This window comes from Miniopterus natalensis, chromosome 2 (assembly GCF_054644295.1).
Source record: "Miniopterus natalensis isolate mMinNat1 chromosome 2, mMinNat1.hap1, whole genome shotgun sequence".
Taxonomy (NCBI): Eukaryota; Metazoa; Chordata; class Mammalia; order Chiroptera; family Miniopteridae; genus Miniopterus; species Miniopterus natalensis.
This window is the reverse complement of record NC_142082.1, coordinates 35,211,165-35,224,623: the sequence shown is the minus strand read 5'-3', so window position 1 is coordinate 35,224,623 and position 13,459 is coordinate 35,211,165. Positions and strand designations below refer to the sequence as shown.

Sequence of the window (13,459 nt, the reverse complement as noted above, 5' to 3'; positions counted from 1 at the left end):
ATGACCAAAACTAGATGGAGCCTTAAAGTAGTTGGTCACAAACAAAATGTGAATTAGGTTATTTAGATTAGCCTCTTTTCCTTAGTCATACACTGTTTTGTTGCTGCTGCTGCTGCTGCTGCTGTTTGGCATGAGCAGAAACTGATGAGGCAAGAAAGAAAGAACAGGAGTGTCTGTGTGCCTTCCCAGCTCTTCCCTCGGCGGGCCCTCCCTCCCAGCCCTGTCCTGCGCTTGCCCGCCCGCCCGCCCTACCCGGAAAGACTTCTTCACTCCGATCTCTGCAAACCCCATTCCGTTTTATTAGTCTGCATTCAGTCAGTCTCCCAAAGAAGGCTGGGAGCCTTAGGCACAGAGGCCATATCTAGTCCCACCCTCAGTTTCATCTTCCTCAAAGGGCAGGTTCCCAAAGTCACATTCTCAGTTACACCTGTGTTTGCACAAACACACCATGGCATTCGATGCCTTTAATAGCAAGAGCTAAATAAGGGCCACGAAAGGATGGTTTTACTCCTTGGACATTTTTCTCTCTTTTCCCTTTACAGTATTTCTCCCTCTTAGTATGCCTGGCTATGTATGTGTGTTTATTTCTATGTATGTCTCCTGTTCCTCTCCCGTCTCCCTCTCTAAGAATTCTTTTTTGTTTCCTCTTTTTCTTTACATTTTTCTTTCTCATGACATCATCTCTATACCCCACCGCCATCCCTTGCCTTCTGTCCTTTAACTAATTTTAATAGAGAAGTTCAGAGCATTCTTTTAATTTTTGTTGTATTTATTAAAGAATTTTAAAATTCTTTTTTATATTAAAAGCAGGTAAGTGAAGTTTTATTAAAATATATAAATCAAGATTTTCTATAATTCCCCTTTTTTTTCCATTTTAGGTTAGTGGACCTCAATGAAAAAAAGGGAGGGAGGATTTCTCACTACTACCCTAGAGAGTAAACAATTCTCTCTTCTGTATCCTTTACTTCCCTGCAGCATCTTGGACAGAAATAGACACACAATATCCATTTAGTAAATGCTATTTGGCTAACTGGTTTCTAAATTTCTGCCAGTGCTAAAAAAATTTTGTACTTTTAACAGTATATATGATACTGACCTTTTGTTTCCTTCTAGAAAAATCAAAAGAAAAATATTTCACCACTTATTCCATCCGTTATTATTATCAGTTAGTTATATATTAGTAAATCCTTTAAAATGCCTCCTAGTTAATGTTTGTTCATTTAGATGTGTTTTCCTAAGAAAGAATAAGCCTAGAGTGTATAAAATAGGAGTTTGACATTATTGGTTTTAGTGGCAAGCTGCTATAAAAGTGCCTTCAGTCTCTGCTTTTCTCATAGGCAATACCAGCTTAAATTTGACATGAAATATTCTAAATTAAATTAAAAATATTTACACATTTATCTCAGTAAAATAAAAATGTTTCCAGACAAGATTTCTAGGTTAAAAAAAAAAAAAATCTAGGAGGGAGACGATAGTCACAAAACTCTAGATAATTACTAAAAATCAATGAATTATACACACTTAACAATGGGTGAATTTTATGGTATGCAAATTATACCTCAATAAACCTATTAAAAAGCTGAGAAAATTAAGCACAATGTCTAATTTGCTAGCAAGTGTGGAAACTCCTTTAGATTTTGCAACATGCTTATAAATCTAATTGTTTCACTTCTGGTAGCTTTCCACATGGCAAACTTTGTTTGATTTTTCCAGATTTCCTTATCAAAAGATATTTAAAACAAAGACTCGTCTATTTCTGTCTGATCATTCAGCCTGAAATTTTTTAAAGATAAATCTTGCTGCCTACATTTTGTGAGCTCTGAGAAGAATTTCAAAGACAGAAGGCACCTTTGGACTTCCCTGTCCATTCGTGAAGTAAGGATGGCTCTGGTCCACCGAGACCCTCCATCTGGGCAGTAGGCAACTCTGGACTGGCCACATATTAAGATAATTGACCCAACACTCACCTCGGCTCTCCTCCCTCCTGTTCAGCCGCCACCACCTGCCTGCCAAATTCATTTCCCAAACCTTCTACTGTGTCTTTTTTTCCTCTCCTCCAACTTCCTAAAACTGTTGGTAAAGTCTCAAGTTAATATTACTAATGTCCAATACTGTTTCTATTTTCTATGTACAGTTAAAGCTAAATCATTCCTTTCTAAAAAGCAAAATGTTAATATCTGTTCATTTTACATATACTCAGTAGCCACATTCCAAGGGATTTCCTCCTTTTTTAGGAACCCGCTGGCATTTGTCTTTGCCAGGACTCCCTGGTCCTGCTCACCCTCTGCTGAAAACTATCCTTCGTTCCGCTTTGTTCCACTACCGTCTCCAGCGAAAGTGATGCTCCCAGTTTCAGGTCACCTGCATTCGATTAGTAGCTCCTCCAGCTGATAGTCTACATTTTAAAATTCTATTAAGTATATTTGTTTTCAAAGCACCCTCGAGTCTAGTTTCTTAACAGCATGATTCAACCTGATGTATAAGCGTTTAGAGGGGACAGAAAGCTCTAGGCATGAGTTGGCCTCTCCTCACTGCATCTTCCAAAACGCTGATGTCTCAGAGCCCTTAAAGCTACTCTGAAATCATAAAACCCCGTTGAATTCAAATGCTCTGCTTCTCGCTGGGCCTTCCTGTGATAAATGGAATTAAACCACCTCTGGCTAACAGCAGCGGTAGCCGTAATCGCAGCCGTGGTGGTAGCAGTGCCGTGGGAGCAGCAGGGAGGCAGAGGTGAGGGCACTGGCAGAGGCAGCAGGCAGCAAGGACAGGCCACGGCGCTGGTGACAGCCATGGCAGCGGTGGCAGCAGCTGCAGCGTCCGTGTGCCGAGAGCCCGGTACGTGACAGGCCACTGCGTACGTTATTTTATTCAATTCTCATAGTGACTCTGCAAGGGAGGTATTATCATCCCTATTTTACAGGTGAAGAAACTGAGGCTCAGAAAGGTACCATTATTTGCTGTGGCCCACACACAGACAAAGGAAGAGCCTGGATTCCGTTTCAGATGTAGCTGACCCAGCTCTGCACCAAGGTGCATCAAACGGTGGAACCCGGAACAGCGAGCTCCTTTCTCCCTATGTACCTTTGTGGGCTTTTGTCTCAGCTGCAGTTACTGAGTACCACCTCAGAGCGTGCCCGTCCTGGAGCGTCACCTGCTTCTGTTTGGTGAACAGTCGCGGAGGAGCGGCTTGGCCAGGAGATCCCTGGTGCCCTCAGGCCAGCACTGACCTGGCAGGTGGCACCGTGCTGGGGAGCACACAGGGCCCTCCATTCCATTCTCCATTGAGGCTTCTGTGCTGTTTTTATAGCCAGAGAGCTACAGGGGAAAGGATGGGAGGGATCAAAAGGGAGCTCCTCCAGGCTTTTCCACCTTTCAGAACTTGGAAAATAAATCCGCTAGGCTGCCCAGGATGCAGGTTCCCCTGCTCCTCACACCCCCTCTAGGCTGTGCTCGCTCTGAAGCCGAGGTGGAAAGGACCTTCCCAAGCAGTTCAGCGGGCCTGAATTGTCACTGCATTCCCCAATCAGGTACGAAACCAACCCCCTTCAGATATTCCAACTGTTTTATTCTTATGAATCATTTAAAAGGCTTCCCCATCAAAAGCCGTGGAATGTCATCTGTCAGAATTTCAGCGCTAACAGCAACAAGAGATTAGCCCAATGTGAGTTACTGTCCGTGTTGAATGACTTCAGCAGAACTTTTAGAAATTTCACGTAGAGATACATTAGCATCTGTAAATTATCTGGCCATAGATGTAAATGGTATTGAATTTCAATTCAGAACATTATTAAAACACCTATCAAATTATCACTACCATTTAAAGTATTTAAAAAAATATCCTCTATTTCCCAATTCTTCAACAATATTATTTTACTCTCTTAATGGCAATTTAAAAGATGTTTATTCATAAAACAAAGGGTTACTGATATTCAGAAGCATATATAAAGATGAAATATGACTGTCTTTAATCCTTTTAAATGTTTTGGGTTTCTTTTTAGGACTTATAATGTAAGTCATATATTTATTGTTAAGCTTTTTCTCACTAAAAATATCCTTTGGTATTTCTCATATCAAAATAATTATAGTAAGAGCTTTCAAGTGGAAACTCGGGATAAAAGCATGTTATATTTTAGTAGTTCCCATTTGGTTATTAAAATTGCATTTTCACATATTTGCTTATCTGCACTTTACCTATATATCTTTTTTTTCCAGCCTCATCCTAAGTAATATCTCTGAAATAACCATTTACATATGCTAGTTATTTTTATAAATGACATCAAAATAAAAATTTAAAGTATATAGTGTACTCTATGTAATTATATATTAAAATGTTTTACATAATCTCAGGTACCACAGTGAACAGCCATACTCGGGGATATATAGATTAGTCTGTATAGTTTGAGATTTGGGGTGAAAAGCCTTAGACTCTAGTCCTCTCCTTCTCATAAGTTCCTTTAAAAATATTAACAATGAACCACAGTTTTCACATCTGTTAATCAAAAATAACCATGCCTTCTCTACTACAGCTGACAATATGCCTTAGAAAATATTTTGTAAAGTGTAAAGTACTATCAGATGAAACGGTTTTTGTTGTTGTTGTTGTTAATAAGATTGCACTCTTCCCATTTTTAGTTTGAAAACAAATATTCTAGGCCTTACCGAGGCTCTAGTTTGTAGACTATAAACCACAGTTGCTGAGAGAATCTTGATATTTTCTTCTCAAGGGAGAATGAACAGCCTTCACCTACCTCCCAAACCCCTCCTGGTGCCCAGAGAGGTGTCTGTGGATGGGGGTGGGGGGTCAATCCACCCATGATGGTCTCACTCAGAAGCAAGGCTGAGCTGGGACATTCAGCTCTTAGCTTTCCCATTGTTGGGTCCCCGGACCACCCCTGGACAGAGGGTGCCCAGAATAAAGGAAAGGAAACAGGTGGTTCAACTTCCTCTCCTTAGTCTCCAGGACGGAGCAAGCCGGGCCCACCAGGGCATGCAGCAAGAGCAGAGGGATTCCAGGGGGCCCCAGGCTGCTTCATCCACCAGAGACTAAGCCTTAGGTGCTTTGTCACACAGAAAGGCAAGCAGCTGATGAGCAGCAGAACCAATGTTTTTAAATGTCTGTCTTCCAGATTGCTTCCATTTGGGCTGGTTTAGGTTCCCTTTCCTCGAGCCCTAGAGAAAACCCTTTATCCATGGCCAGAGCCATAGAAAGATCTGTTATCTCATACTGTCGTCCTTCATTTTGCTTGATCTACTGGGTCACTGGTGACTGTAACAGCTGTGCTCAAATGCTATCATGGGACTCTTGAGGGACAGAGAGAAAGCCAACCCCCCTCTCAGCTTTGATGTACTACTCCCAGTCCCCCCATCCCTCTCTTTCACTTGGCATCCTTGACCTTCTAAACATGACTTTAAAAGTACCTCTTCCTCGAAGCCCTTCCCTGGCCAAACCATCCTTGTTTTTATGGCTCCTTCTCTCTGTTGGCTCCTCTGCCTTTGCACGAATATAACATACTAACTTGCATTTTAACTGTTAAATCATATGCACGAGTTAACCTGACCACAACCGAGTGTCACATTTGTTGAGGTTAGACACTGTGTCCTACTGGAGACTCAGCAAGTGTTGGCCAACTGACCAGTGAGTATTACCAGACCAGGGAAAGATCAAGCGGTGCAGAAAGATGCTGGCAGATAAGAAAAGAAGAAACATAAGATAGATTCTATCTTCCCAGATCATAGTCCCCTCAGTCACCCTGCTCTGGCCCCACAAAAGAGCCAAGCTCCACTCTGAACCATGTTTTGGGTACTGGGTCCTGTGAACTCAAAGAATTTGGAGATGGGGTGTTAAGTGTCCTGGCATTCTCCCCCTGAGACCTCTGCTCGCCAGCCTGGGAGCTGGGCAGGGTGACACTGAGCTTTGGGTGACAAGCAACCAAACTTACATCCTAAAAGGAACATCATAACCAAATTGGGAGGGTACCAAGGCTATACTGGGGCCTGTCCAAGGACTCTCCAAGTTGATAAGTTGAAACATTGGAAAGGAAGAAGAATGGAATGAAACGGTGCTCGGCCAGAGCACCATCTCCGCCCACGGTGAGCATCAGGGAGCAGGTGACTGTGTGTAAGGACGAGCTTATCACAGGCTGGACCGGAGGGGACTTAGCAAGTGGAGACACAACCAAGATCTTGAAGAGGAATCTGATAATGGCCAATGCTGACTGAAAGTTTTAGGAATTCCCTGGGAACTGCTTGAGGTAAATAATTCATTGGGTGTAAGACTTAGCATCACAGAGGAAGAGTGTCACCCTGGCAAAGAAGGACTGTAACAGCTGTGCTCAAGAGCAAGAGTTATCGTCAGTGCCGACAGAGGAACCCCCTCATGGAGAACTGCAGCAACACCATCCTTCGAAGGTGCCAGAGGGAACTCCCGGAATGCCCGAAGAAGTCATTTGAAAACGTTAGATTCCACTTACAGTTTCTAGGAAATTACTCTTTGAATACTCTAGAGAAAAAGAATCTCAAGTACTAAGTGCCAGAAATGCAAAACATGAATATTTCCCATGCATATGATTACTATTGTCATCATCACCACCACCATCATCGATACTTTTGCCATCAAATTATAAGTCAGATTCTCCCTCTATGAAGAACTTCAGGGTCTGATTAAGTTCATGTTATTTTGATGCCTAACTTGCCACCAGGCTTGACCAAGGTGTTAGAAAAACTACAGCCCAATAGCAAACATTTTCCTTCCTATGCAGGTAACACCCATGCTAAGGTGATACCACCCTTCACGTCCGGGATACTGAAAACATAGACATGTGTATAGTAAGATGTGCCAAAGTGATTGGCCAGTCATTTTTTACAACAAATAACTCAGTAGGTAATTGTGGAATAAAAGCCCATTGTGCAGGGAGCTCCGTGGCAACTCTAGTGGGGAATGCGTGGCCTGTTGTAGGAACCCCACATCATATCTAAGTGAACTGTGCAAACTGGCAAAGGATCCTGACTGGGAAGGGCAGCCAGTTCAGACCCTCCGATCCCTCTGTGCTCGTCACACTGGCTTTCCCTCTCATTCTTCTTGCATTATATTGTACCTGTTTCTTTCCTCCCTGTCTCCTCCAGCAAACTGTAAGCTCCTTGAAGGCAGGGATGGAGTTGTACCCATACCACAGCCGGCCTAACCATTTCTACCCAGGGGAGCTAAAACACTGAGCTTCTCAAACATGCATTAGAATCATCAGAGAATTCCTGGCCAACCCACAGGCCTTCTGCATCAAACCATATGGGATCCAGCCCAAGAATCTGCATTTTAACAAGCAGCCCTACCCTTCAGATGATTCTGATTCAGGCAGTCATGGACCTCACTCAGAGAACACTTTTCAATCAGCAAGCCCAGGGGATAAGCCAGGAACACATGCTTTGGATCAGAGAGAGCCAGGTTTTATCCCACTTCTGTGCCTACTAGCTGCAGGGCAGACAGGTACACGTTTCTTAAGTTCTTCGTGCCTCAGTTTTCAGTTATAAAATGGGGATGAATACAGACTCCTAGAAACAGAAAGCAGAATGGTGGTTGCTGGGGGCTAGGGGAGGGGAACTGGGGAGTAGTTGTTTAATGAAAGTGACCAAGTTTTACTTTTACAAGATGAAAAAGTTCTGGAGAGCTGTTACACAACACTGTGAACATGCTTAACGTTACTGAACTGTACAATCAAAAATGGTTGAAATGGTAAATTTTGGGTTATGTGTTCTTACCACAATTAAAAAGAAGTATTGTTAATGGGATGAGTAATAGTGTCTACCTCACACTATTTCGATGAGCATTACATGAAATAAAGTACATCCGGTGCCAAGCTAGCAACTGCTCAAAAAATGATAGCTTTTATTATTGTTGTAGTGGTAGTTGTTGAGGTTTTTAACCATGAATGAGTTACTATTTAAAGGCATTTTAAACCAAATTACAGTCTGAATCTTCAAGCTGATGGAAGTTCCTTTACTTTGGAAACGCTACGTGTGCCAATTTCTCAGGAATGCACTGGGCTGTGAAACTGAAACTTATCTGTAACCATTATGGCATGTTTCAAACCCTCCCTGCAAATCCAAGCAGCTTTTGACAAACTGCATTTTACTAAATCCTGACCAACAGTCCATTCACATTTCAAAGGTAGATCCATATGTTAAAAACCAACCCATATTGTAGGTCGATATATATGAAAGCAGGAGGATATTCATATTAGGCCGTCTAATTCCTAACACTAAAATCCTCAATTTGCGTAGATAAGGGAAACAAAGAACAAAAATGTTGAATTTTGTTGTCCAGCTTAAGCTTCATAAAGGAAGTTAAGCAAAATCTGCCACTGTAGAAGAAAGAAATTATCTGTGTCTTGAAACACTACATGGAATATTCTGCATCTTTGATATGCATGTGGAACCCAGGGCAGGTTCGGGAACGTGGCATAGACCCAACGCTGTCATTTTGATTCTCTGTGCATCATTGTGATTTCATGTGCATCTATGCTAATGTCATCTCGCCAGCCTATTATTTCGGACTTAGCAGGGCAGATGTGCTGTTTTACAGGGCCATAATCCACTTGGTGGGCGGGTAACCAGGAGGCCTTTGGTCTTCATCATTTACTCCAATAAGGGAACTAGACTAATGCCTTGTAAAACAGCATGAGTTCCACGCCCTGATTTCACGTGTCATGCTAACCCACGGAACATCCTTGGAACTTCTACCAAATTCATGAAATTTATCATAGTCACAGAGATGACCAAAATTAGTTCTAGACTGAATGAAATTAGTCACAGGCCCATCTGAGACTATAAATGGTAAAAGTAACAAGGTTAGAAATGAGTTATAGTACCAGATTTTAATCCACACAGGTGTTCACATGAATCAGATTTATCGTTCCAAGGCTGGGAAGGTTAAGGAATACAATCATGCATCACCTAACTGTAGGGATACTTTCTGAGAAAGATGTCACTAGGCTATTTCATCGTGTGCAAATATCATAGAGAGCACTTACACAAACCTACACACCTAGGCTATATGGCATAGCCTATTGCTACTAGGCTACAAACCTGTCAGCATGTCACTGTTCTGGATACTGTAGACAATTGTTATGTGTTGCACTATGACATTACAATGGCTACGACATCACTAGGAGATAAGAAATTTTCAACTTCATTATAATCTTATGGGGACACTACCATATATGTGGTCTTGGTCATTCACCAAAACATTGTTTGTGGCGCATGACTGTCCTTATGAAAATTCTAATCCTAGTGGCTTTTAAATCTCTCTATTGATTGAAAGATAAATTCTGAGGCCATTCCTAAGGATTCCCTGATAATTTTCTTTTACCTCCATCCTATGTAGAGTTCTCTGTTATTGTGGGAGATGAGGGTTTCCAGAGAGCCCAGGAGACCCATGTAGGGAGTCCTGAGTAATGGCAGCATTGACTGTTGACAGGCAGTTCTTGTGAAATCCAGCCATAGAGGGCAATCTATGCAGAGACCATCGGCTAGGATTGTGATTGTTCTAACCCACCTCCAGGCCTCCAAAGACCACCTGCTTCCCACTCACACCAGTATCCTTGCCAGCAGGTAGAAGGAAGGAGAATTAACATGAAGAGCTGTAACTGCAAACAGCAAGAAGAAGTGATTAAAAGAACATAAATATCCAGACATTAACTTCTATTCTGGGCATGCTGCCTTCTGTCCATTAAGTTTTTCTCTTTCTGATGGACTCAAGGAACTACCTTGTCGTCTTAATGTGGGGATCTGCGATGAAGGCTTGAAGTTCTGAGGCCCAAATATTAGCCCTTCCTGTACCTTTTCCTAGTCATATGACCTTGGAAAGTCACTTTACTCTGGGCCTGTTTCTCATCTAGAACAGGACCTAGATCACATGATGCACTCAATAATTATTTCCAGAAGGTTTAAAAAAAAGCATCTGTAAAAGGGGTAAACCAGATCTCAGAGATTCCTTCCAGTCTCACCATTCAACAGACCTATGATTTTTTTGTTACCGGCTCATGTCCCTTGTCATTCTAATCCTGCTCTGCAAGTGTGAACCAACAGAGGAATCTCTTTTTACTCAGTACAGTCCTACCTTATGTTTTCTCGTCCCATGATAGTGTTACCCCTCAATTATGTTATAGCATGAAGAAAGCATTTTGCCATTAACCTGATCATACATTCATTTTTCAAACAATAATCAGTTGCCAGAGCATATTACTGTTTTTAAAGTTCTATGCAATATTTCAAAACCTATAAGGAAGTATTTACATTTTCCTTCCACTGTTGTTTTTACTTGATTTCAAGAGTTAAATGAACAGTTTCTAATACCTTGTGTCTGATGTTTTTCCACTCCATTAAAATGCTAAAAGATTTTTTTTCCTCTTTAGAAGAAAAAAAAAAAACTTTACCCTGTAATTTACTTTGGCTTTCTCAAAAGTTGGGTTGGAAAGTCAGTACAATTCAGGTGGAATCTGAAATGTTCTTGTGTACAAGTGTGTGCCTGAAGGAAGCCTATAATTTCTGAGCTTTCTTTGAGGAAGTTTGTATTCTCTTTTTTCCAGGGAGCCTTTACGTTCCAAGGGAGTATGATCGACATGCCATTACTGAAGCAAGCCCAGAACATTGTTACGCTTGCCACATCCATCAAAGAAAAATGATCTGCTAAATCAAGCTCTCATCAGGTGGGCTGAAATATACAGTGGGTTTCTTAAAGGCAGACCATAATACTCAAGGCAACTTGTTAGTATGCCAGATCAGAACCTTTCTCCACTTACAGTTCATATTAATCACATTTTTTTGTGATTGTCGTTATCTCACTGGCCAGTTATTCCTCTAAAAATGAACTTTCTTCTGTTTGGTTCCAGCCTTATGATTTTATTGTTCATTAATGTGTTATACATATGGACTTATTATCTCACAGGGAGGTAAAACAGTAAGCAAAGATGAGCTGTGAGGGGAAGTTAGGTCTTTAATGAAACAGGTCTTTCCCAAATACGTGTACTCCCTTCACCCTTCTCACATTAGATGTTTCCCAAGTTGTTCATTTGTTCACTTGATCCCATAAATAATTTTAAGAAAGGCCAGGCTTTTAAAAAATAATAAGTAAAGGAAAAGGCTGTGTTTATTTCACTAGAAATCTGATAAAAACAACAGAGGTGGCATAGAAAAGTTGGTTAACTATCATATTGGTTTATATTGATATCTCTAAAAATAAAATTTCAAAACTGATTACTGTTAAGCTCCAACCCCCCAAATGAAGCATCCATAATCCTTGAGCTGCCAGGTGACAACTATGAAAGCTCACATCCTGGGCGAATGCTTTGGGTCAACAGTTACCAGCAATTAAAAAATAAATGCGCAGAAACAGGACCATCCATTCTCCCCCTTTATTTCCCCGTTTAACTGTTTGCCATTGAGGCCATTTCCCCTGTAAATGTATGGCCGGGACAGGGCCCCCTCAGCAATAAACTTGTAGCCTCTGAGAAGACACAATGCGGCCGAGCTGGTGCATATGGTCCCCTGCGAGATTTGCATCACATTAGAGATGCTGCTGCAGGTCATATGGGTGGTGTGGTTAACGGGCTTAGTAAAGCTGTTTTGAAGAGGTTATCCCAGCTTGTAGGAAGGGTAAATAAACATAACAACCAGCCATTCTTTCCTATTCAGCATGTGCTCTTATATTGAAGGCTAAAGGGTATTGAAGCTGCGAAGGATCAACTTGTGTTTGCCAGAGGACGCCAATGAAATTTGAAACACCAACAATCAGAGATTTTGTTTCTGCTCCTCATTAAATCATGAGCTTTTGTGTCGAGACTCTGGACGACTGTTCTTTAAGAAATTAACAGAATGGGAAGTTTTAAACTCTACACCAACCTTTTCATGACCTACACAGCAGCGAGGCTGCTACTCTTAGACAAACACCGCGGGGAAGGCTGTTCTATTTATTTAAATTTGTAAATAGAAAACAGTTGTTTTTTATTTTCATTTTTCACCTCCTCCTCTGTCCTTTTTGTTTATTTCCTATGTGGCCCCTACTGTGTACCCCAACCAGGGGTCTGCTTTTCCCCTGCCTCCTCCATTCCTGCAGGAAGCCCCAGAGGGGAGTAGGATTGAAGGTTCTATACCAGGAAAGGCACCATGGACCAAAGCAAAGTGGGGAGGCCCACCTGCTATGGTGCAACGCCCACCTGCCCACCCACTGCAGGGCAGGCAGGGCAAACCAGTTGTGACCGGGCACCAGAGGAACCTGATCCACGCAGGATGGTTCTGTGGACACAGATTCTTGAGACACCAACTAATATTCCCACGCACGAGACTCTTGGGGACAGCTCTCAAACTGAAAAGGGATGTGCCCAGCAGTCCTGGCCTGCCTTGGACAGTGCATCTCCCCTCCTGGGTCGCCCCCTCCAACCCACTCATGAGAGCACTGTCACCCTTCACCTTGGTCGCTCTGTGATGCTTCAGATTAGCTGGAAAGGAAGGTGGGAGCTGGCCCCATCCTCATGCTTAGGGGCTATAAGACGAAAGATGGCATCTCTGCCAGCTTTCAAGATGACTGGCCTCCAGCCACACTGGGCGTCAGGACTGCAAACAGGAGCAGTGGGCAGCAGTTATAGGAGAAGCAGCCCCCACCCCACCCCATTGTTGCAACTGTGCCCACCTAGGCTGGTAGCCAGGTGTGCACACGGATGATCCGGAACTATAGGTGTCCACACAGTCAGACCCCTCTGCTCAAAGCACAGACACAGGACTGCTTAGAAGGCAAAGGCCTCCTCTCATTCTGACCTGTCACACACACACACACACACACACACTCTCTCTCTCTCTCTCTCTCTCTCTCTCTCTCTCTCTCTCTCTCCCACCCCTCTCAGCGTGCTAAAAGTGTAGGCAGGACCAGACCAGTCTTAAGCAAAAGAGGAAAATAAAAACCTTCCTTCGTATTTCCCTGACAGGCAACCCCCACTTCAACCCAACTGCCCTTCCCATCCTCTGTGTTAGTCCAGATAACCCCCCCCACACTCCTGACAGGATGAAAGGGCAAGATGTTCCAGTCTCCACCCGTCACACAGACAACCCCCAAACCCTACAGGGAGCCTCCTCAAGCCAGGAGCTCACCTAGAGCCAAGTTGTTCTGTGAGGGAACCTCAGATGCTGTGATGAAGGCATTTAGACTGTGGGCAAAGCAGTCCCCTCAGCAAGGTCTCCACCCCCATCACCAACAGGCCTCTGGGTTCCTAGGTCCCCAGCATGTTGGACCAGTCACCACACCCTTTATCTCAAACTGCACTTTATTCCAACAAAGCCACCTTGCTGTGTAAATCTCCCCAAGCATCAGATTCATCATCTTCCTGATAACCCCCTGGTCCTGATTATGGTAGGATCATGACACAGGAACCCACCAGAGCCAAAAATCTCAACTAAGTGCCCACTCTGAGCAGAG

At 42.8% G+C, this 13,459-nt stretch overlaps 1 protein-coding gene across 1 annotated transcript in view; it reads left to right on the top strand.

Annotated features, from left to right (window-relative positions):
* CLYBL (citramalyl-CoA lyase) overlaps nucleotides 1–12,388 on the top strand; it is a 106,086-nt gene extending 93,698 nt beyond the window's left edge. The window contains exons 8-9 of the mRNA XM_016203838.2: nucleotides 10,581–10,700; nucleotides 11,706–12,388. Of these exons, the coding sequence (XP_016059324.2) occupies nucleotides 10,581–10,676 (96 nt within the window). The 3' untranslated portion in view covers nucleotides 10,677–10,700; nucleotides 11,706–12,388. The remainder of the gene's footprint in view (nucleotides 1–10,580; nucleotides 10,701–11,705) is intronic.
* The last annotated feature ends 1,071 nt before the right edge of the window (nucleotides 12,389–13,459 follow it).